General features: G+C 39.7%; 1 protein-coding gene across 3 annotated transcripts in view; it reads left to right on the top strand.

Annotated features, from left to right (window-relative positions):
• The window catches only part of Lonrf3 (LON peptidase N-terminal domain and ring finger 3), a 44,521-nt gene extending 21,513 nt beyond the window's left edge, over window positions 1–23,008 (top strand). For all 3 annotated transcript variants that reach the window (XM_013068277.3, XM_004872148.3, XM_004872149.3), the window contains 6 exons: window positions 3,326–3,440; window positions 9,334–9,455; window positions 11,329–11,487; window positions 12,512–12,674; window positions 13,764–13,913; window positions 16,719–23,008. In XM_013068277.3, coding sequence (XP_012923731.1) covers window positions 3,326–3,440; window positions 9,334–9,455; window positions 11,329–11,487; window positions 12,512–12,674; window positions 13,764–13,913; window positions 16,719–16,874 — 865 coding nt within the window. In that variant the 3' untranslated portion in view covers window positions 16,875–23,008. The remainder of the gene's footprint in view (window positions 1–3,325; window positions 3,441–9,333; window positions 9,456–11,328; window positions 11,488–12,511; window positions 12,675–13,763; window positions 13,914–16,718) is intronic.
• Window positions 23,009–24,336: the final 1,328 nt, after the last annotated feature.

The following is a 24,336-nucleotide window of genomic DNA, read 5'->3' as shown; positions in this document are numbered from 1 at the left end:
GGGATTGAACCCAGAGTCTTCATACTGAGCTACATCCTCAGCCCTTATTTATTTATTTATTTATTTATTTATTTATTTATTGGTACCGGGGATTGAACTCGGGTCCTTGTACTTTCGAGGCAAGCGGCAGAACCACTGAGCTAAATCCCTGGCCCTCAGCCCTTGTTTTTTAGAGACAAGGTCTTGCTAAGTTGCCCGGGGAGGACTCAAAATTGTGATCATCCTGCTTCACCCTCCCAGAGTGCGGGATTATACGCATGCGCCAGCACACCTGGCTGAACACTGTTTTGTATGTACATCAGTGGTTGCTCATTTTTTATTGGGTTCTCTCTCTTTCTTATTGACTTGAAAGGGCTAGAGGTATGTTGTAGACACAAGTCTTTTTTTTAGTCATATGTATTACAAATACTTTCTACTACGCGGCTTGCCTGTTTGCTTCCTCAATGACATCTTTTGATGAACATAAATATTCTTAATATTAGCGAAATCAAAATTAGCGAAATCTTTTCATTTATAGTTAATGTTTCTTTGTGTCTTGTTTAACATTTTTTTATCTTGAGGTCATAAAGATATTTTCTTATTCTATCTTCTGAAAGCTGTATTACTTTACCTTTCACATTTATTTTTTACAGCCTAATGTAATTTACTTTTGTGTGCAATGTGAGAAATGGACCAATTTCATTTCCTCCTATAGATAACCAATATACCATTTACTGAGAATGCTACTTAAGTGGTAAAACCAAACAAACAAATAAACAAACCCAAAAAACTCCCTGCCACCCCTACCCCCATTCCTTGCTTTAAAGTGCCTCATTTGTTATAAGTAAAAACGTCCATGTCTGGGTCTATTCCTAAGTTTTAGTAAGTTCTGCTGTCTGGTGGATCAAGTCCTTCTACATTGTTGCTCTTCAGATGTGTCTTTGTCCTTTGAATTACGTTGTTGTGTTTAGAAAACTACTTGTCAAGTTCCACAAAAACAAATAAAATAACCATTGGAATTTTTGTTGGGACTTATTAGGTCTTTTTTACTTTCTTTCAAGTGAGGTGTTTATAGTTTTTTTTTCCAATAGAGATCTCACACAACTTTTATTAGATTTATTAGGTTCCTGGGTACTTGATTTTGAAAAGGAATTGTAAATGTCATTTTTAAAACTGTATTTTAAACATTATATTGCTAGAACTACATAGAACTACAACTGTGGTATATATATTTACTTAGCAATCTTACTAATTGTATTCTTAATTCTAGTAGTCACTCTGTAGATTCTTTTGTTTTCTAAATTCATTACTCATCATTATACCATTGGGAATAATGACATTTTTATCTCTTTCCTTTCTAATTCTCATGTTTATCTTCTTGCCTTAGTGCACTGGTTAGGACCTCTATTGTACAAAGGTTTTTTTTCTTTTTGAAAATCTACTTTTTGGCCAATTTAATATGTCAAATTTATTAATTTTGTTTGACAAGTTTACTTTTTAAACAAACTATAAAATTCAAAAAGTACAAAAAAAGTGAATATATGCAAGGTCTTTCTCCTACTCTGGAATTTCATGGGCATGTTAAAATGATCAAATGTCTGACTCTCCCCTTGACCTGCTGAATCTGGAACTTCAGGCAGTGGAGCTTCACTGTGCAAATGTTTTCAAAGCTCCATGGGTGACTGATAATTCTGTGTGAAGACTGTTGCAGAAGGTTTGCCTATGCAGAGGTTGGTAGGATTGTATAGTACAGTGATTCTCAACCTTGGTTACATGTTAAAAACAACTGGGGCCTTAAAAAAATCCTGATGTCTGGCCTGGACCCTAGACCTACTGATCTGGATCACTGTAGGTGCATTCTTTTGCATCTGCAGTTTAAAAAATGTCTCCAGGTGATAAGGAGTGGTGTAAGGAGGGGCAGGATGAGACATTTGGGAGTGGTAGGTGTGTATGTACACAGTCTTGATTGTGGTGAGTTTCATGGGTATGTGCATACATCAAAACTTATCAAATTGCATGCTTTAAGTATGTTCAATTTGTTGTATGTCAATTATGCATCAAAAAAGCTGTTAAAGAAATGCCCCTAGTGTTCCTGATGTACACTAATGGTTGGGAATCACTGTGTAATAAAAAGGCACATGAGTGGGAGTGAAAATTGTAGAGAGTGTCATCTGTTCACCATTGTGTATACTTAGATAAGCATCTTTACCACCTCTGAACCTCGGTTTTATTCTAGTTGATGGATTCAGTTTCTTCTCAAGAACTTTTGAGCTCTGACATTCTGATTCTTGTGCTCAGCCTGGCAGTACTGGCTAGGCTCCTGGTGCACCTCCTGGCCACATGAGGAGCTGTGTAGTTGCCGATCTCTTTCCCTCAGTTGAACACTCCTGAGAGGTCAAAATAGGCCTCTCTTCTTTTCGTTAGTGAGTACTATTCCCACTTCTTAATCATCACAGTTAGTCATCCACACCCACTGGTCCTGCTGCAGGTGAACCCTTCTTTATGCAAAGTAAATCCATGTATCTCTAAAGATGCAAAACAGCTTTAATAAAGGATTCCAAGATTGTTCTGAAAATATCCCACTCTTCCAAAGCAATTAAAGTAGGATATAATTGAATTACAGTATGTGTATATGTGATATATAATATATATGTGTATATCAACATATATATTTATCTATCTATATCAGTAAGTGCATTAACAATATTACCCTGTAACCTCTAGGGAAATTATCTATCTGTATAAAAGCTATACTTGTTAGAGATGCAGTTTCAAGATATTTCAGGCAGTAAATATTGCTTAAGTGAAAAAAAGAAATCAGGCCAGGGATTTAGCTCAGTGGTGCTGCCGCCTGCCTTGCAAGTGCAAGGTACTGAGTTCAATCCCCGGTACCAAAAAAAAAAAGATTAGCAAATAAACTGTTTTTCCCATGGTCATATGACCATGTGTGTGTGTATGTATGTATGTATTCATGTATGTGTGTTTACATATACTCAGGTGAACAAGTTAGCTAATTTTTTTTTATGTGGAATCTATTCACTCTGGAATTAATTTCTATTTTTATGGGACCAGACAGGGAAAAAATTTGGGTGCCCCAGAAGAAAGAGATAGACTAGAACTAATATTGCAAAATGATCTTGCTATACCCTTAACTTTAACAAATGAATTACCTTTAATCTGGCTCAGAAATTAAAAACAAATGATTTTCTGATGTGCAGCAACAGCTGTGATTAAAAACAAAAAGAATTACTTACACACAGATTTTTCCAAATAGTTCTATGAAATCTTAACCATGAGTACTTCTGTCTTATTACAATTTTTTTCCATTTTGATTCTTAAATTTCAGATTATTCTATGAGCCAGTCACAACACCTTGTGGGCACACCTTTTGCTTAAAATGCCTTGAAAGGTGCCTGGATCACAATGCAAAATGTCCATTGTGCAAGGATGGTCTTTCCCAGGTAAACCAATATTTCTTTCTTAGTTGTATTAACTGTAGAATTAGATACTAAGAGTTTAACTGGATCCTAAGTCACTGTACTGTGCTAGAGCAAAACATGCCCTTAGGTTACTTTTCTCCTTGCTGAGACAAAATACCCAGCACCCAAAGTTAAAGGAGGAAAGGTTTATTGTAGCTCAGAGTTTGTAGAGGTTTCTGTTTATAGTTGGCTGGTTCCAAGGTAACATGGCATGATGGGGTAGGGGGCATCACAGAGGAGAAACAGTTCATGGTGGGCAGAAGGCAGGAAGACAGCAAAACACCAAAGTAGTGAAGAAGCAGCCAACAATGATGCCAGCCCTCTTTTTCTCCCTTATATTCCATCCAGGCTACACACCCTTAGGGTCAGTAGCACTCAAACCCAGGGACTTCCCATTATCCACACCCAGAATTATGCCAAACCAATCAATTGACTAATTTAATAATCACACAAAGTTAATCCCAGCACCACACACTCTAGATCCAGCCATCTTTAAAAAGCCCCACCTAGGAACACATGAGGTTTTGGGGGGAAACACAGACTCAAGCCATAACATCCTGTCCCTGGCACCCCAAAGACTCATGCACATCTCTTTATATAAAAGGCATTTAAGAGCTGCCAAAGTCCTAACAGTTTCAGCATTGCTGAAAAGTCCAAGTTCAAAGTCTCCTCTGAGACTTAGGGAAAACTCTTGGCTGCAAGCTCCTGTACAAATAAAAAGAGAGTTAAACGCTTCAAATATACAATACAATGGCAAGAGATAAATAGTCCCATTCCAAATAGGGCAATAGAAAGTAATAGGACTAACTATCACCACTCCTGCTCAATATAGTTTTGGAAACATTTGGCACAGCAATTAGACAAGAGAAAGAAATAAAAGGAATAAAGATAAGAAAGGAAGAAGTTAAACTGTCATTATTTGGTGATATGATACTCTACATTGAAGACCCAAAAAACTCCACCAAAAGACTTCTAGACTTAATTGACAGATACAGTAGAGTAGCTGGATACAAGGGCAACACTCAAAAAGCAATAGCCTTCCTGTACACAATTAACAGTCTCACTGAGAGAGAAATTAGGGAAACAATCCCTTTCACAATAGCATCCAAAAAATGAAATATCTAGGAATTAATCTAATGAAGGAAGCAAAAGACCTCTACAAGAGAACTACAACACTCTGGAAAAAGAGATCAAAGAGGATATAAGAAAATGGAAAGACAGCCCTAGCTCCTGGGTAGGAAGAACCAATATAGTGAAAATGGCCATACTTCCAAAGCTGCTATACAGATTCAGTGCAATCCCGATTGAAATCCCAACAGTATATTTCACAGATCTAGAGAAAACAATACAAAAATTCATTTGAAACCAGAAGAGACTTGGAATAGCAAGAGCAATTCTAGGCAACAGAGACATGGCAGGGAGTATCACAATCCCCAACTTGAAATTATACTACAAAGCCACTGTGGTAAAAACAGCATGGTACTGGCAAAGAAACAAACCTGAGGATCAATGGAATAGACTGGAAGATACAAAAATAACTCCAGACATACTCAGCTACCTCATCTTTGACAAAGGAGCCAACCATCCTCACTGGAGGAAAGATAGCCTCTTTAATAAATGGTGTTAGAAAAACTGGATTTCAACTTGCCAAAGATTAAAACTAGACCCCTATCTTTCACCATGCACAAAACTAAAATTGAAGTGGATTAAAGATCTAAATATTAAAACAGAAAGGCTGAACCAGCTGGAAGATAAGTTAGGTAGAACTCTTGAAGACAGTGGCATAGGAGAAAGCTTTTTGAACAAATCCTCAGTAGCACGGGAACTAGCACAAAGAATCAACAACTGGGATCACATCTTATTAAAAAGCTTCTACACTGCAAGAGAAACCACCAACAGAGCTAAGAGACAACCTACAATGTGGGAAAAATTGTTTACCAGCTGTTCCTCAGACAAAGGTCTACTATCTAGAATATATAAAGAACTCAAAACAGTCAGAACCCCAAATATAAAGACCCAGTTCAAAAATGGGCATCTGAAATGAACAGACATTTCTCAGACAAAGAAGTAAAAGCAGCAAATAAACGTGAAAAAATGTTCAACATTACTGGTCATTTGAGAGATGCAGATGAAAGAAACACTGAGATTCCACCTCACCCCAGTACGAATGGCTGCTATCAAGAAATCAACCAATAACAAATGCTGGAGAGGTTGTGGGGAGAAAGGAACCCTTCTTCATTGTTGGTGGGAGTGCACACTGGTTCAACCACTATGGAAATCAATATGGAGATACCTCAAACAACTAGGATTAGAGCCCCATTTGATCCAGCTATTCCTCTGCTGGCTATCTTCCCAATAGAATTAAAAGAGTCATATCACAGTGATAGATGCTTACCTATGTTTATAGCGGCACAGTTTGTAATAGCTAAAACTTGGAAATAGCCTAAATGCCCATCAACTGGAGATTGAATAAAGAAGATATGGTTTTTCTATAAAATGGAGTACTACTCAGCCATAAAGAATGAGAAACTAGAGACATTTATAGCTAAGTGGATGCACATTGAGGCCATACTCTTAAGTGAAATAAATAGGACTCACATGTGTAAATACCAAATAGTTTCTCTGATGTGAAAAACTAAAAGTGTAAATAAGGATCAAAATATATAATTGATATGTGAAATAGGAAGAAAAGGTCTAAAGGAGTAGGGGAAGTGGGAGGGATAGGGGAAAGAAAAGGAGGGAAAAGAAAAAATATGAGAAAAGAAAAAAAATGGAAACAAAGTCTTTGTAAATAGGGGAGGGAAGAGGGGGTGAAGGGAGGGCAGGGGAATGGGGAAAAAATAAGAACCAAGATACGTCATGTAAAGGTACAAGATCCCAATGATGAATGCAACTGTATTGTGTACTTAAAATGTACCAATAAACTAAATGGAAAAAAAAAAGAAAGTAACGGGACTGAAGCAAGTCCAAAATCCATCAGGGAAATCATTAAGTCCCATAGTTCCATGTGCAGCATCTGAAGCAATCTGTTGCAAGATGTGAACTCCAAAGGTCTTGGGTGGCTCTGCCCCTATGGCACTACCAGTGATTATAGTTCCCATGACTTCTCTCTTGGGCTGGCTCTGCTGCCTCCTTGCAGTTTTCCTCAGATGATCTACGTTCCTGGCCTCTCCAACCTTCTGGGGCCTCCACTGCATCTTCAGCTTCACACTCACAGCTTCACACACTGCCTGGCCTTCCAGATCTTCCTCTGAAATCTGGGTGGAAACCTTCTGACCCCACAACTCCTGCATTCTGCATGCACCTAAAACCAGCACCACATGGATGATGCCACCATCTGCCACCAGCTGGAGCAGTAGCCAGGCTTCCTCCCCTCTTGGCTGTAGGGGTCGAGTACCTGGGTCGCTGAGCACTGTGAACCCAATCCTGAGGAACAAATTTTCTAGACTGCCACCATCCTGGATCATAGTGCTCTGGGCCTCTTTTCTCAAAGCAAATTCTTTCAGTTTTGCAACCTTGAGGCTGCAAAGGCTGGGGTCGCGCTGCTTTTTATGACATCCTCAGGCCATCTTTTCCATTGTCCTGTTCTTTCTCAGCAACCAAGTTTTTCTCTGCTCTATCTTTCCAGTCTGCAACTTTACCAGAGCTTCCTTTCTGGCCAAACTCATATTTAAAATCATTCTGTTGGGCTCTTTGCTCTTGATTCTCAACACAAATCTAGCTAAAAGTCCACAACAGTAGCCATGCCATGGCCTCAATGTTAGACTGCCTTGAAATTTCTTATACAAGATTAACTAGTCCTCCATCTTTATTCTCAGTCTCAGCCAAAGTTTCTGGACCTGAGTAAAATTCAGGCAAATTTTCTGCCAAAGCATAACACATATGATCTGAAGTCCAACAGTCAGTCAATGCAGTCCTTCAAAACAGAAACCTCTGGAACCTGGTCTTTACCAGCAGCATTTCTATCTGTATTCTGATCTTCTGAGCTCTGACCAGAACATCACATTAAGTACATCTTAAGGCATTACAAGGCTACTTCTTCAGCCAGCATCTCCAACGCTTTCCAAACCCTTCCCACAAGCTAGTTCCAAAGGCTCCTGAACCACATGGTCAGGTATGGTCAGGTATCGTCACAGCAATGACCCCACTTCTCTGGTACCAAAATCTGTTTTCCCACAAGCCAGTTCTAAATCTAACCACGCAGGAGTCACTATACTAGTTAGCAGATTCTTGGGTACTTGAAAAGCTCTGGGGCCTCTAGGTTCTTTAAAATCAATCACACAAAGTCCTACTTTTGTTTTGCAAGTGGGCGTGATAGAATTTCCTGTGGTAAAAGAAGACCCAGGAATCTTGTTTTCTTTCCTTCAGGGACGTGTGTACCACATTTTACAATCAGTATTAATGTTCTGTGACCCTTGTTATTCCTGAGGAGAGGTTGGAGATCCAGGACAATCTCTACATGAATGTAGGTCCAGAGAAGTCACAAGTTAAGCTTTCCCCAAACCCTAAACATTTCCTGTAAGGGAATGGAATGAAATAATCATCAAGGTTAGCTTTGAGGGTGTGTGTTTGGAAAAGGTCAAAGCCATCTCTTTCCCTAGATAAATGGGTAAGATTTGCTGATCTGTTTGTAGATGAGAAGCCCAGTGGTCCTTATACTTAAATAAAATATCTGTGCTGTGATAACAGTACAAAGTTGAGATAAGCAGAAAGAAGGAAAGTCTTCCCATATGCTCAGCACCTAAACAAAACCACTGTTGACATTTTAGGATGTGCCCTTCTAGGGTTTTTGTTATAGCATCACCTCCTTCTTGGATTGAATGCCTTCTGAGCACCCCCGGACCCCACAGGGACGGAGTAACACAGTTGGTTCTCCTGTAGCCACTAGTGGTGGCTGCTAAGGCACCAGGATGCATATACTGTGTGGTCCTACTCTTAGGGGCTAGAAGATACTTTCATCTCTCTTTCTACTAACACAGGGTCACACTTACACCATTGTATACAGAGAGAAGTATTTCAATCATGTCCATTGCAGAATAGAGACTACCAGTGCTGGTAAAGAGACGAAATTGTCTGAAACCAGCAGTTTTATGCTCAGGAGCTCTCCCTGGTGGGTCTGTAGGAGTAGTTTCCACAGCAGTTCTCTAACATTGGTGGTTTGGTTGACACCGTCAAATACCTCTACTTGCACATCCCTAAATATGTATGAGGTAGGGATGTTTGGGAGGAGAGTAATAGTGACAACAAAGTTTGGTCTGGTTCTGAAATTATGATTATGTCATAATTTTGGTTACATAGGTGGCATATTAGAAAGGCAGATAGACAAAAATAATCACCAGTATTTAGCTGTTTGGGTGTCTTTAAACTAAAGGTAGAATAAAATGTATAGACTTGGGAATATCCAGAATCCAAGCATGGGGTGGAGTGGGATCTAGTCAGAGCATGAAAGGCTCGATGAACATTGCTTTTTAGTTCCCCAAACCTTTTGACTACTGACTTTAACACATTCCAAATAGAGACCAAAGAGCTTATAAACAAAATAATCAGAGAAAAGAGAAGAGAGGATCACTTCTTCTTTGGGCAATGGAATGATTCCTATTTCAATGTTTTAGGAAATCTGTGCAATTCAGGTTCCTTCTCTGTTAAAATATTTTTTCTAATTATTAAGGTAGTCACTTGCATTTTTTAAATTTAAAAACTAAATCCTAACATTCAGATAATTCATATGAGAATTCATATGATAGTATTACTACTAAATTATGGATCCAAATTACTCCAATATGTGAGTCATTTGACTATTTTACCGATTGTATTGGAAGTCCTTTGTGTTTTTCTGATGACTGCATAATATTCAATTACCTTGTTCCCTATATAGTGCTTGGCATCAAGAAAATACAGCAAAAATGTAATAATGGAAGAGCTAATAGCTAAATTCCTTCCAGAAGAACTCAAGGAACGAAGGAGGCTTTATGAAGAGGAAATGGAAGAACTCTCTAAGTATGTATATGTATATGCATGCTTCTGTTTTCAGTTTCATCTGTACCAGCTCATGAGAGTTTGAATGTACACATTTCTTCCCAGCTCCTCATTCAGTGATAACACATTGGTATCTTGAAATCGGCCATGATGAGAGTATTTACACCGTGGAAATCACCAAGTGTTACAAACTAGGGCTTCCTTCTTCCCCAGAAAACAGTTATCCATTTACCAGCACACCACTGAAGAAGCATAAGTCAAACCAATGACAGGATGCATCTTGGCACCAGTCACAGGATGTTGCTGGCAGGAGTAAATTGGAATGGCTTAACCAGGAGAATTTATGACGTGTCCAGATTGCCTGCAAATACATAAAGAGGTGCTACAAGGTTAAGAATTTTGGTACTAGTCAGGCCTGGGTTTTAGATACAGTTCTATTGAAATATGAGAGGACTTCATGACCCTAGGCAGATCATTTCACTTTTATGAGTCTCAGTTTCCTCACCTATAACTTGGAGATAACAATAATTCTTACCTCATGGGCTTATGAAAAACTGATGCGCTGGTACATGGTTAGCATATCCTAAATGGTAATAGCACTAATACTTGTTATATGCTTGCCCTACTGTGCATACATGAGAGGTGATGGCAAGGATGGCAACAGACGTGAGGCTCCAAGCTCTCTGCCTGATCACTTGGCAGAGCGAGCAGGAGATGATCGCGAGTTTCTGCCCCTCTTGCTGCTGCCCTGCCCTCTCCGCATCCCCAGTGGAATTCTCACAGCATTCTAGAGGTGCAGTCTTGATGACAAAAGCTGTTCTGGTTTTATGCCTACCTTGTAAAGAATATTTGTAAACTCCCACCAGTTTGTTTGAATGTGCCTCTCACTTTGAATAATGTTTCCCCCAGAAACTAGAAGTCTTTCATTTTCGCATTGACTTTTATTGGAGTTACTCAGGGCATCTTTATATTTCATTCTTGTTCTCAAGTTAACATTGAGGTAACCCAAATATCACTTAAATACTTCAAATAACACTTAAATTTTATTAATAAATACTGGAATATACTAGGGGAATTTCTGTTTAAAGGAATCCTAAATCTGACCTTTTTGAGATTTGGGCAAATGATCTTATATTGCTTGGTAGGTTTAGATGCAGATGTTCCTGCATTAGATTTACTAGACAAATAAGACAGGGCCCCACAAGGACCTGGCATAGTTGAGGGTTCCCTGGTGGGCTATGTGTCTGAACCTTTGGGGGTACTTTTTGAAACGCAGACTCCTGGGTCCTAACTTCAGGGCTAATATGTCATTATATTTGGGGCTATGATGGCCCAGTCATCAGGATTTAAGGGTCTCTGGTGACTGACGTACAGGAGCACTTGAGTATCACTGGGCTAGATTACTCTTGCCTGCTTCTTGCTTGCTTCTCCTCTTGCCTGGGCTTCCTATGCACATTCTCTGGGGGCCTTTACAAATTTGAGAAGTTCATGAAGACCTTGCAGAGAATTTCTCACCCCAACTCTGGAGAGCTGTGTGCACTTATACCATCCATATCTTTCCTTCTTCAACAAAGAAATCATTTTGAGTGCAGAGATGAAAGAAAGAAAAAATATGCAGCATAGCTATCTCCCACAATGTTAAGGTACTAAAAAACTTCTTCAGCCAAAGGAGAATATGTGCAATGCCAATGTCAGTCTCAGCCTCTGCACCAGATAATGGGACTCAGCCTGTGGTGCCTGTCCCATGTCAGTGTTTTTCTATCTGCCATCAAAATCTGATGGCTCCTTGCCTTTACTTGGGGGTAGGTGAGGGGTATACATGGTGATGTTTAACCAGCCTTTCTGTGCCTTGCCTCATTGCTTTGAGATCCATCTCATTTGCTCTTCTTGACAGCTTAAATAAGAATGTGCCTATTTTCGTGTGTACCATGGCCTATCCAACCGTTCCTTGTCCCCTGCACATCTTTGAGCCTTGTTACCGCCTGATGATTCGGAGATGCATTGAGACAGGCACGAGACAGTTTGGCATGTGCCTTGGAGATCCTGTCAAAGGGTAAGTGAAGAGCCCTGGGAGTAGAGGGCCCTTGGGTAGAGAAGGATTTCTCTCCTTGAGGTGCTCACAGAGGTGGGGAGCTCATGAGGTTTAGCCAGTTCAAGAAGAAGAGCACTTGTAAGGATCCCAGTTCCTCTGGTGCCTCGTTTACTGTGTGAGAGACTATCTATGTAAAAGAAGTACACAATCTTTTGTTAAACAGGTGATATATATTATAAACCTTGTTTTCTAGGAGTGTGGGCCCTGGAGTCAAACTGCCTAGGCTCATATTCTAGCTCTAGGCTTGGAGCAAGTTTAACTTGGGGCAAGTTACTTAACCTTTCTGCATCTAGTTTTCTTGTCTGTTAAGTGGGTATGGTGATAATGCTGACCTCATTGAATTTGCTTGTTGGGGGCATTGATGAGTTAATAATGCACAAAAAACACTAAATGAAATTCCTGGCTGGCTGAGTCCATTTTGGAATACTCTAACAGAATACCATAGGCTGAGTAATTTATAAACAATAGAAGTGTATTTGTCCTGATTCTGGAAGCTGACAAGTCCAAGATCAAGGTGCCAGCATCTGGTAGGAGACTTTCAGATGTGTCATAACATGGCAGAATGGAAACAACAGAGTGAGAGAGAGGAGGACCAACCTGTCCTTTTATAATAAATGCACTCCTGTAAAACAGCATTGATCCAGTTTGAGGACAGAGCCCTCGTGGCCTAATCATTGCTTAGTGGTCAACCCTCTTAATACTCTTACAATGGCAATTACATCCAACATGATTTTTGAGGTGCACAAACATTCAAACCATAGCCCTGGAACATAGTATGTGCTCAGTAAATGGTAGCATTGAGATTTTCTTCATACACTGTATAGGCGCTCCCTATTCTGTAGTTCTAACTGTAGACCCAGGGACAGGTAAATAGGCAGAAGTCCTTTGAGGTGTACCACAGGGTTATATAAATGGCTAGGGTTCTGGTCTTGGGAAATGAAACTTATCAAAGATCTACTTTCTTGACTTTATTCTCAATAAACAGGTTTGCAGAATATGGCTGCATCCTAGAGATCAGAAATGTTCAGTTCTTTGCTGATGGTCGCTCAGTGGTTGACAGCATAGGCAAGAGGCGCTTCAAGGTGCTCCATCAGGGCCAGCGGGATGGCTACAACACTGCCGACATTGAATACATTGAAGATCAAAAGGTGAGGGTGGCCAGTGCCAAGAATCCCAAATCCAGCCTCTCCCTGTAACTTGGCATACAAAGATCACTGCAGGAGGATTTCTCATCAAACTTCTGCAGCAATGTTGAATGCTGCTGGATTGTTGTCCTGTTGCAGAATGGCATAGAGAGCACCCTTAGTCCTGGCTCTCTCTACTTAGCTGCTGAGTGGCAGAAATGCATAAGAAATGCTACCCCAGACCAACCCTGGGGCCCTCGCAGCCTAAGAGCTCCACCTTTGCTCAGGACACCAAGGGGTAGATCGGAGTGGAGTCTACAATGTGTATTTTATGTATCAATTTATTTTTATTATATTTTAAAACTTGTTTATTTTGATATCATTGTAGATTCATACATGCATTTGCAGTTTTAAATATGCAACTTGACTAAGGAGCCCTTTTCCTAAAGCAGAATCATCCATCATCATCCCCCAAAACAGAAAGATGACATGTCCAGTTAATCCTTGGTTTTCTGAGCTAATGGGTAGAAGAAGAGGTCAATAATCCCAATGTCTTCTGATATGTGTGGGATTACTGTGCTCTAAGGCAACACTGTCCAAATAAACCTACATGAATTAAAAATTAAAAAAATAATCCCATGTTCATTTATATTTACATTCACTGAGTCATATATTAATAAATATTTGATCAACCAAAAAATCTATTTGACTTTGAAGTTAGTTAAATACTGAAACACAGATACATTCTTGTATCTCTTCCCAGTGAACAATGGGAAAATAGATACAAAAATGAATAGGACAGAGGCATGAGCCATAATTTCCTGCTTTAACACATGCCTCCTCTCAGGCCTATTTGAGTCTCTGGCTTTCTATGTATCTTCCTGTTTCAGCTACTCTAGCCAGTCAAACCCTTCACCTTCTTCCCCCTCAGCCATGTTTATACAGTCCAGCACCTGGCTGTGGAGTGTTTCACGTCTCACACAGAAGGAAGCTAAGTGGGTGAGGCTTCCCGTAGAAAGGCAGAATGGATGCTGAAAGAGTCAGGTGTCAGAAGCAACTCTGGGAGGCATGGACAATATACAGAATGTTTCACTTCCACTGTGATACTTTCAGGTTCAGGGAGAGGATTGTGCTGAGCTCATGGGATTACATAACTGTGTCTATGAGCAAGCGTCATCATGGTTTCACTCACTCAAATCATCTCTGAAGAATCGAATACTCAATCACTTTGGTCCAATGCCAGAGAAAGATGCTGATCCCCAGGTACATAAAATGTCTTTTTATACTGGGCTGCTCCACCAGATGGGAGTTCCTAAAATTTCTGAGTAAATTGGTGTGTGGTTTTTATCCAGCAAACAAATGCAAAAGGAAGGTGGATCCAAAGTGGTATTGTTTGGCTGGTCAGTGAGCATCATGGGCAGGAACAAAAGGATCCTAAGTTAAAACTGGAGTAACTGAAGTATGACATGGGCACTTGGATCCAAGGCACATGTTGAGAGATAAGCAAGGTGAGGGAATGGAACATAGGCACTAGCAGCAGAAGAACCTTCAATGAGAGTACACATTCACAGCATGGTAACATTAGGGTTACAAGATGCGTGCAGGAGCTAGGAGATAGGGCCAGGTACCCTGCAACTGCAAAGCCACAGAAACTTGTCATGCTCAGGCACATCCAGCTCAGTCCACCAAGTCTAGACCCTTGCTGTTGTCCACATTAGGGGTGAACAGGTCCTGAGAAAACTGACCCCATCTTTAAATTTACCCTTGGCTGAACTATCCCAGAGAATAGTTCACTGGATTTCACTGGGTAGGTCTTCTTCCTTGGGGAATAGGCTCACATATGAGATCAAGCAGCAGTCACAAGCCCTCTAGGAAAGTGGAGAGAGCTACATTTCACCAGTCTTTATTTGCTTGGTATACTTTCAGGGAATTCCAGCTTCAGAAAGACTTCCTTCCTAAAACAAGGCTGGAGATATCCTGAAGCAATATTTCCTTACTTCCACCATTTCCCATACCCTGAGCTGGCTCTCCTACACTCCTATGCCTTCTTTGATTCTTTACTTAGGCTCATCCCTGACTCTCTCACAATAGAGAAATATAAATCCATTATATTCTGGCTTTTCTGCTAATAGACTGGCTTTGCTTACCTTTCTAACAACATGACCTTGGTTGGGTAAATCCCTTTTTCTCACATTTTCTTTAAAATGAGAGAAGTGGATGGTGAGGTCTCTAAAGTCACCTCTTCTTGCATAATGAGGCTCCAAAGCACCTGTCTCATCTCTAAAGGGCTGAAATGTTTTGCTTTGCTCTAGGCCACAGAAGTGGCCCCTCTCTTCCTATGCAAAGAGATTATGACTTTTGAAGGGAGAAAGACCAGTGATTGCTTCCCAGTGACACAGCTTCTGGCTCTGGGCCATGGTGACTCAGGACTACAACACAGCTCTGAGAAAGCTCATGATCAAGCTTAATGTTCCTCTTCACCTACTGGGAAGCATTCTCCCCGTCGGACAAAAGAGAGATCACCAATACTAACTGCGTCTTCCACAAGAGAAAACACAGATGCCACACTGTGATGCATAAGGGCTTAATGATATAGAAAGCTGGAATCTTGGGTCTCCTTTCCTTTCCTGTTACAGTTTGTCATCATGTAGCTTTGATGGTGGCAGCACCAGAAAACAAACAAACAAACAAACCTGAAACCAATATGGTTTGCTATGGCCAAAGCTACGGCCCTAGCAGTCCCATGAATAAGAATAAGCTCAGGAGGAAGTTTCTTAGAAACCACCACATGTATTAAGCATCTTTGTTGATGATTCTGGGAAAGTTCAGAATGTCAATCTAATATTTGGAAGTGATCACATGTTACAGATTGCAGTGAGGGACAAAAAAAAATAATTCAGATGAAGCTAAGAGGCACAGAAAACAAAGAAAGCAATGAGATTTGGGGAGAATCAGATGGACCAATTTGGAGTGAAATAATCCTAGGTATAGGAGGTTGAAATAGAACATGGTTCTCTACAGTCCTAAAGTCAACTTTCTGAAAGTTGTGGGAAGAAAACTCATTTCAGTTTTAGTAAGAAATAAGTCATCGATGTCTAAAATGTATGCTCAGAAAGTTAATTATGCATAGAATTTTGGCAAAGGATTTATATGGGGTGAGAAAGCTCTTTAAAGGAAACCTGGGAGCTACCGTGAATGTGTTTTCTAATTGGAAATTTTGAGGTGTGAAGTTGCTGTTCTTTGCGATTGTAAATCACAGCTTCTGGTTGCAGAGGAGAAGATAGCAGAGGCCCTGCATAGTACCCTGGTATATCTGGACTATTGTCTTTAGCCAGAGCAAGACAATGAAGGGAGTTAGGAGATATGCAAAGCCTGAGGAGTCATGGCAGGTAAAGGCTTGCAGAAGTGTATATGAGTTCAAAGGATCTAGACAGAATCCCAGAAGTGGGAGAAACTAAGTAGTGGCTATTTTAGCTCATAAAATCACACAGGATAGAGGGCATGGTTTATTTGTTAGGATATTGGTCTGTTTTCTTTAACAAGTATTAAAAATGATTGTAGCTCAAACAAGATAGAGGGCCTAAGTTCTGTAGGACTAGGGCAGGTCTATTTCATGAGAATATTCAAGGAACCAGTCTCCTTCATCACAAAGCTCTACTGTCCATAGAATGTTGCCTTCATCCTCTTAACTGAGGAAGGCTGATTATCACCATGCCACGATCTAGCTAGGGGAAAGGAGAAAAAGAAGGCAAAGGGCACACGCTACTTTCCTAGAGCATACCTACAAATTACGCATATCACATCTTCCCTTTACATCTCATTAGCCAAAACTTTGTTTTATGGCTTCACCTAGCTGCAAGAAGGCTGAGAAATAAAGTGCCCTTGCCCCACTGCCGTGGTTATATGCCCTGCTAAAACAAAGGGGAAATAGATATGGAGGCAATTAGCAATCTCTACCACACACAGAAGCTGTTACATCCATTATATGTACTTTGGGTATTTGGAAATCTATGGACTGTTATGGCTTGCACGGGAATAGAACAAACTCACTGTGTTTCTCTCTTTCAGATTAACCCGAATGGCCCAGCCTGGTGCTGGTGGACATTAGCTGTTCTTCCCTTGGAAAGTCGAGCTCAGCTCCCATTTCTTGCAATGAGGTCCTTAAAGGATAGACTGAATGGTATTCGGCGAGTCCTGGCTTTTATATCCCGAAACCAAAACTAGTGAGAGTGGATTGCTGAAGAGAAGCTTCCATCCTCCCTGCTGCTTTGGGGAGGAGATCTGCTTGTAAATATATCTAATTGCAATAACATCTTAGCAGAAGAGGTTATCAAACAGAGGTGTGTTTCCCTACCTTTGATCACACAGAGAAATCGAGTAGAAAGACCAAATGAATGTGACTTGTTTGAAACTTTCTATTTTAAGATGCTTCTTGACATGCTGTACAACTACATAGACTGTAGTGGTGTTTAAGAGTCTAGGAAAAAAATCTGATTTTAACATGAGATTTTCTGGAAGTTTAACATGATCTTTCTTTAGTTTTTCTTTCTTTCATAGGTGAATGACTGTGTGGTTGAAATGTGAAGCAAAGATACTAATAATGTTGCTGCATTATTTCACTGACTTGAGTTCTCATTCCAAATGGTTGAGGTTTTATAGAGTATTGTGTAAAATAATGTTCATACTTCTTTCTGTTTTAATAATTTATTTTTTGCACTACTGTATCCTTTTTTTCTACATGTATGTCTGTAACTATTTAAGTGCTGAAAAGTCCATTGCTTTATTTATTGATGTGGTTTACCATGTACCTAGGGGGAATCACAATACTAGAAATGTGCAATTTTTGCTTTGAAAACTTTTTACTACATTGATCCCAGTTCTTGAACTGTTTCTATGTCTACCCTAGTAGAAGTTTAAAAGGACTTCAGAATGATGCTAAGATCATCCATCTTCAGATTCTACTTTTCTAGTTTTAATTAAATAACATGAAATACTTAAGCGATTTGGCATAGATTATGGGGTATGCAAAGGTAAAGTAAAATAATTAATTTTCTTTGTGTAATACAGACCAAGGCTGAAAGAATTATTGTTCTAGAGCCATAATCAGAGAGTGTCTTTAATTAAAACATACTATGGGCATTTATTTCAGCAATCTGACTAGAAGTGATGGCTTTCAAAAGTATAGCAGGTCACAGCTATTCCCAGCCAGCCTGCACACTCCATGTCTTCTCCGTGTGCTGAGGATGAAGACCTGTGCTGAAACACTTGATGAAGGACTATTTGTTATTAAAACTGTAAAGAATCCAGGTAGGTAGGACCCTTTAAAAATCCAGTATTTTAAAATAACCTGACAATCTATGGTTTTATCAAAACACTGCCTTTCCTTCTAGTTACAGTGGGCCAAAGATTTCAATATAGGGGAAGAAAAAGGAAGTAAAAGTAAGCATTATTTAGCTTGCTTAGTGCTACTTTGATTCCTTTCATATCCAAAGAATCTGAAAAATACCATGAGTATAGGAGAGTCATAATGTCAGAGTGAAAAGATTAGGGCCAGGAAGAAGTGAGTTGTGGCATTTGTACCTTCATGTAGATTACCCTCCCTTGTGTGATTCTGGCTAGGTGTGCTATCCACTGGAAGCTAGCCCACTCTGTTAAGGTGAGAGAGTTGTACTTCAAGTAATTACAGTAAGCCCCTGACTTATGAATGAGTTCTGTTCAAGAATTGTTCATAAGTTGGATCTGTTTGTAACCAACAAAATGAGTCTCATACAGTACACCTGTCAAAGTTTGCAACTTGAATGATCGTAAGTCAAGGACTTAATGTAGTCTGACTTCTATACCACCAGTGGCCAGAAATAGGAATAGGCAAATGAGATGATCCAGATAATATTTAAGAGACTCGTGTAAGCAGAAAGCACACTATCTTCTCACTTCTTAGTGGATGTTGAGTTGGCAGTGCGTTATGTTAACAGGTTTAATGCCTGGAATATACTGGGCTGGAGAAGAATGCAAGTAGAGTAGATGGAGTGGAAGGACCTGTCTGCCCAGGAAAACTCTACAAGGCTTAGGGTACAGGAAATTAGAGCCCCTTTGCCCATCCCCAACCGTGTGTATATAATCTTGGTACAACAATTTCTTATAGTGTAAAATCAACAAAGAAGAGGTTGTAAACTTCTCCATTTATTAAATGTGTTGCTTTGACAAGCGATTTAACTTTGGCTGAGCCAGTTTCCTCATCAGTGAAATGGTAGTGAGAAATATTGCACATAGGGTTGTTATGAACATTAAATATGTCTGAAATCCCTTATCACGGTGGCTTGACTAGAGGAGATATTCAACACATCAGAGTTGGTCATAGTTACAGAATAGCCTCAAAAGCTATATTTGCAAAAACATTGCCTTTACACACAGCAATTACAACCCCCTTAAACTTGGTTGGGGGAATCTGTACCACTGATTTTTGATCATAACTTGATGGCTTACAGGTGATTCCTTTTTGGATTTATTCTGTTTGGGAAAATGAAAAGAGAACAAATGAAGGTCAGAGGTAGGGACTAGTACTATGCCAGCAAATGGTTTCCTGTTTTGGTAACTGCTAAAAAGCAGTGTTCCTTGGAAATCTAGCTTCTCTGATAGAATGGAAGCCTTAAATTCTAACTTCATTAGAATAACAAAATCATCACTTCTGGTTCTCCAAAATGTATGAAGAATCTCACCCATACCAGGATGATTGGATTTCATAATCTCTGACTTTTGTGCTTAGTTCATAAATGGTGAATTGTATTTCTTCATGCTGCCCAAAATAACAGACACAAAAAATGTATTGAGATCTTACCATGTACCAAATACGAAACAAGATGATCTCTCATAACTGAGTTTATTAAGTCACTTATTTCTTAGAAAGTAATTATTATTCCCATATAATGGATGAGAAAACTGAAGCTCAGGAATGATGAGTACTTTGTCCAGGTCATCTAGTAAGTAGTCAAGCTTGATTTTGAATGCTTTACTTTGCAGATTTAAAAAATTTTAAATCTTTATTGTGTTACACATAATTTTATTTAACAGACACAGCAGTCAAATCACAAAAGCACCCCAGAAGCTCCAAATGGGAAGATTCAGATGAAGTAAAATTCACTTATCCAGCACATCGCTACTAAGTCAAAAAAGAAAATTTGATTTCTTAATAATATTTCATGTCATAGAATGCCCCTTGCTAAGGGAGCACTCAACTCCAGCACATGTAGGTCCTGGTTAGGCAGAATTGCACTTTACTCCCAGTAGCCTAGATATGCAGTTGGGTTGTTTTACAGTAAGCTTATGTAATGGCAGGAGGCAGGCTAAACCTTGGCTGTCTTTGGGTTGTACTTGAACAGAATCATCGATTGGACTTGACCATTTTTACCACTTCTAAATTGGTTTTGTTGCCCAGCTCAGAAATAAAGGAAGAATGTATAGAGAAAAGACATAAATCTAAAATCTACCCTAGAAAAACATATCTTCCCCCTTGATAGATAGTGTCACTTGTTGGGTTGGTTTTCCTGTCCATTGTGACTGACTAGGTCTTTTTTTAGTAGGTTATTTTCTGTATGTATGTGTACGTGTGTGTACACATATATACCCGCATACATGTACCAGGTTGCAAGCAGACGTCATGCCTTTCTGCTTTGTACCGCACTACTGCTGCTAGCTAATAACCAGCAAAATGTAGAAAATGAAAAATGAAGAAATTAATTTTCTGCAGACAACTTGGAAACAAGAGCGCATACCCCTGACTTAGTGGGGCATAAAACTGACTATTTCAACAGCTAGCCTTTTCTGAAGGCTAACTGCTTCTAGCCCAGTGCTGCCTCTGCAGCAGGGTCAAGTGAAGTCATTGCGCATCTGGCACTTCCAGCTCTGCTGGTGAAGCTAGCCTGGGCTCAGATAATCCCCTGTGATGGCTGTGGGAGCAGCAGAGCTCTGAGGCCAGTTCACAGCAACCAGAGGTCTCTTACTATCAACAGATTGCATACTGTTGATGGACTGCAATCCACTGGGGACTGTGTTGCCCCTGCCAACTCCATTTCCAACAGGAGTATTTTATTCAGGGACTCCTTCCTCAAGTTCCCAACCTGTTGACTTTGCATCCATTTCTACTCACCTCATAGCAGAAGTATATGACAAATATGTCAGTGGAAGGCAGACCAAATACTGAGAAAGGGCCAGTTCTCAGCCTACTCTTGGGCCTGATGAGTGAGATTTTAGTTCAAGATTAAAGACAATTCTGAAAAGCAGCCAGCTTCAGGGGCTCCACTTTGTCCCATTTCTAAGTGCAGAGAGAAGGAAGGTAAAGGAGCCATGTAAAATGTAGGCATTCAATCCATTTTAGAGTGAACTCCACTTATCACAGTTTCACTTTAATAATCTGGATTGGGCGCATCCAGATGTGAGATGAGATTTTCACTTACAAGTGGGTTTTTTCAAACATGTTAATTTAACCTCCAGAGAGAAGTGCCTGTAATCTTTGTTCCTGGTGTTACTTTAAAGCTTTGCTATTCATGACTCTGTAGCTGTTTAAAAAACTTTCCACAGCAAATGTGATTAACTGTTTACAAAGCAACACTGTAGCTTATGCATCACTTTAAAAGTTGATTAACCATCTATTGTTAAAGCAATGACAATAAACAACAATGAAATAAAAAGAGAGCAAGTAGCTTAACATGGCACCATCAGCTTATCTTAAGTAAACTAGTTTTGTCATTGTATGCAGTTCTCAGTAATGCCAGGATTAAAATGTCAAGCAAGCTACTTAAACAGTGGCAGCTGTGGATGTGTGCTTGTTTTCCATTTGTTTGTCAAGCAGTCATTTTACTCTTGCACTGTAATGAAGGGAAATTAAGATATTGCTCCCCTATATTGCTATTCAACTACCTCTATATGCTTGATTTCTTTTTAGGGGTTCCCTTCTTCCAAGTCTGTATAAAAAAGTTTCAGCTCATCTACATTGTAATAGCAATGTAATATAGACAGTTTTTGTGAAAGTTGTTTGTTCATTAAAAAAAAGTTTCCTATTGTCTCACTTTGTATATAACAAAACTGTACTCATACCTTAGGAAAAGAATTACCTAATTCATTATTACTTTGTTGGAAGCTAAATAGAAAGGAAAGCTAAAGGAATATCTATTTTGTTCTTGTTCCTATTGGTTATAATACATTGATCAGAAGATCTGTTTAGAATCTAGGAATGTAGCTTAGTGGTAGAGGATTTGCATAGCATGTGCAAGGACCTGGGTTCCATCCCCAGCACTGCAAAAAAAAGTCCTTTATGGAAATAGACCTGCACTCAGACAGCAAATTCATATATGTAGAGGTGAGGCGGGTGTGAATGGATTAATATGACTGATGTGTTCTGAAACACTGGTCATAAATTAGGGTTTTTTTGTTTAAAAGCACCAGAAAAGTTTGCTTTGTAAAAATTCTGTTGATTTGTTCAGTAATGTGCCCCTAGTTTATTTGTAAATCCAAACACCCCTATATAATGTTTTCTTAAGCATTATAAAACGTTTAAAAAGCCAAGTGGGTGTTTTTATTTTAATTAACTATTTTATCAACAATAGCCTAAAGCTAAGGCCCAAAGCATGTACATGTTTTTGCACTGCTGGGGATTAAGCCTGGGGCCTTGTGCATGCTAGACTAGCAAGCTACTGGCCCCATCCCACCATGACCCTTTTTGATAGAAAAATGTGTAAAATTGATTGGGACAATGAGTGATACTGACTGAGCAAGAAAGCTTTAGCAATATCTCATGTTCTTTACAGTACAGATTTTTGTGCTGTGCCATTGATGGTTTTATACATGTTCTATTTTTAACATATATAAAAGTAGAGGGAAAAAAGACATGGGAATGAGTTAATTAAAAATGAAATGATAGGCTACATACAGTGTCACACTCCTGTAATCTTAGCTATTTGTAAGCCGAGGAAAGAGGATGCCTGGTTCACACATTTATTATTTTTTGTCTAAAATGTATATAATGTGTCATGTGCTGGTCTTCAGATTTCATTCTCTAGTGAAGATCTGTATGTACACATCAAAGTAATAAAACCTTTTGCTTTTCTTTTCAAAAAAAATGAAAATAGAGCTTTTGCAAATGGGAAAGAGATCAACAGTTGGAAGGAGCAAGGAGGGATGGGAGGGGTAGGGGATGAAAAAAGAATTAAGATGTGTTATGTACATGTACTAACTGCCCACGATGAATGTAATCATTATGTACTAACATGTACGTGTACTAATAAAAAAGGTACTAGTGAAAGAAGAGAGAGAAAGAAAAAAAAAAGAAGAAAGAAAGAAAGTAAATAAATTCTTCTTGGAGCTGATCTTGATCTGTGTAACAGAATCTTTGGGGTAATTAAGAAGAATTAGAATTCCTGCTCAGCCAGCCCCCAGAGGGAACACTTGGCTTGGCTGAATGTTGCTCACTTGTGCCCACTACCACTTTCTGGTTCTCATGAGATAGAGTACACTTAAGCCAAAGTCACAAGCTCCTTCCCAGACAGTCTTCCAACCAGAATGTGGGCATAGCTTTCTGTCTGAAGAACTGGATTGGACCATCTAAAAAGATGGTCCTATTCTCAGTTGTTCCCTAGGCCTTGAGTAAAACCAAAGCCAGAATTTTATTAGCATCCTCTCCTCTGGGCTCCACCCTGGCTCCTTTAAGTTCTCCAGGGCCAAATATGCCTCCCCAAGAAGGTACTTGTAATCACAAAATTAAATTTGAGCTAGAGGAGAGGAAAAATACTCTAAGCCCATAGGCTCCCAAAAGTCTAAAGTTTACCTTCTTGTCTTATGTTTCATAATCTTCAGTCCCAGGAGGGGCTGAGGTAGGACTGGAAGGGGCTGGTGTCAATACACTCCATATTGATTTCTTCTAGCTATCGCTGAAACGTCCTAGCCAGGTTTGTGCTCAATGTAGAGATACGCCCTGGACAAAGAGCCCTGCCTCCATATCTCTGAGCCCTCTTCTCCCACCCTTTCCAGTGTTTTAGTTATAGATTTTCCCATTTCAACTGATACATTTCCTGAATATCCTTATTTCTTGTCCACTTATGCACATATATTAGCAAATGTCATTGGTACATTAGCAAGCCCTAAAAATCACTTTCCTTCATACACTGAAGTGCAGCTCCCCAGTCGCATCTCTTTGGGAAATACTACCCACCTCTAAGGAAGTCAACAATTTTTGGATACAACCTGGACAGACAAATTAAGTCCCAAAATAGCCTACCTCCCCTAAATGCAGTTTTGCTCCAAATATTTTGCTTCTCTTGGATTTTAAAGGTGCATTATGCAAATGTTCAACACAGTCTTGGGAACTGGGGAGATCACTGCCACTTTGGCCTGTTAGGTTGCTGTCGCCCTCTCCTGGCAGGCACCTCACACTCCCAGGACCCTGTGTTCCTCTTGCAACTTCAAATGAACACTTGCAGAAAAGGACGAGTGATTAGGGCTGGGAGGGCATTATTACCACAAGTGGTGATAAACAGCTCTACTCTACTTCATTACAGTACTGAATTCCAGTTGGAGGGAGAGACAAGTGGGGGAGGGAAGAAGGAAGGGAAGAAAGGAAGAGGAATAGAGGGATACAATGGCAGGTTTCATGAGAGGCATGGTTTTGGAAAGAGTGAATTGTGACAACTGAAGTGGC

Source organism: Heterocephalus glaber, unplaced genomic scaffold (genome assembly GCF_053883595.1).
Source record: "Heterocephalus glaber isolate CG9 unplaced genomic scaffold, H.glaber_assembly_v1.0 deba00001730, whole genome shotgun sequence".
Lineage (NCBI taxonomy): Eukaryota > Metazoa > Chordata > Mammalia > Rodentia > Bathyergidae > Heterocephalus > Heterocephalus glaber.
The sequence above is the reverse complement of the archived record's forward strand: the minus strand, read 5'-3'. Positions and strand labels throughout refer to the sequence as shown.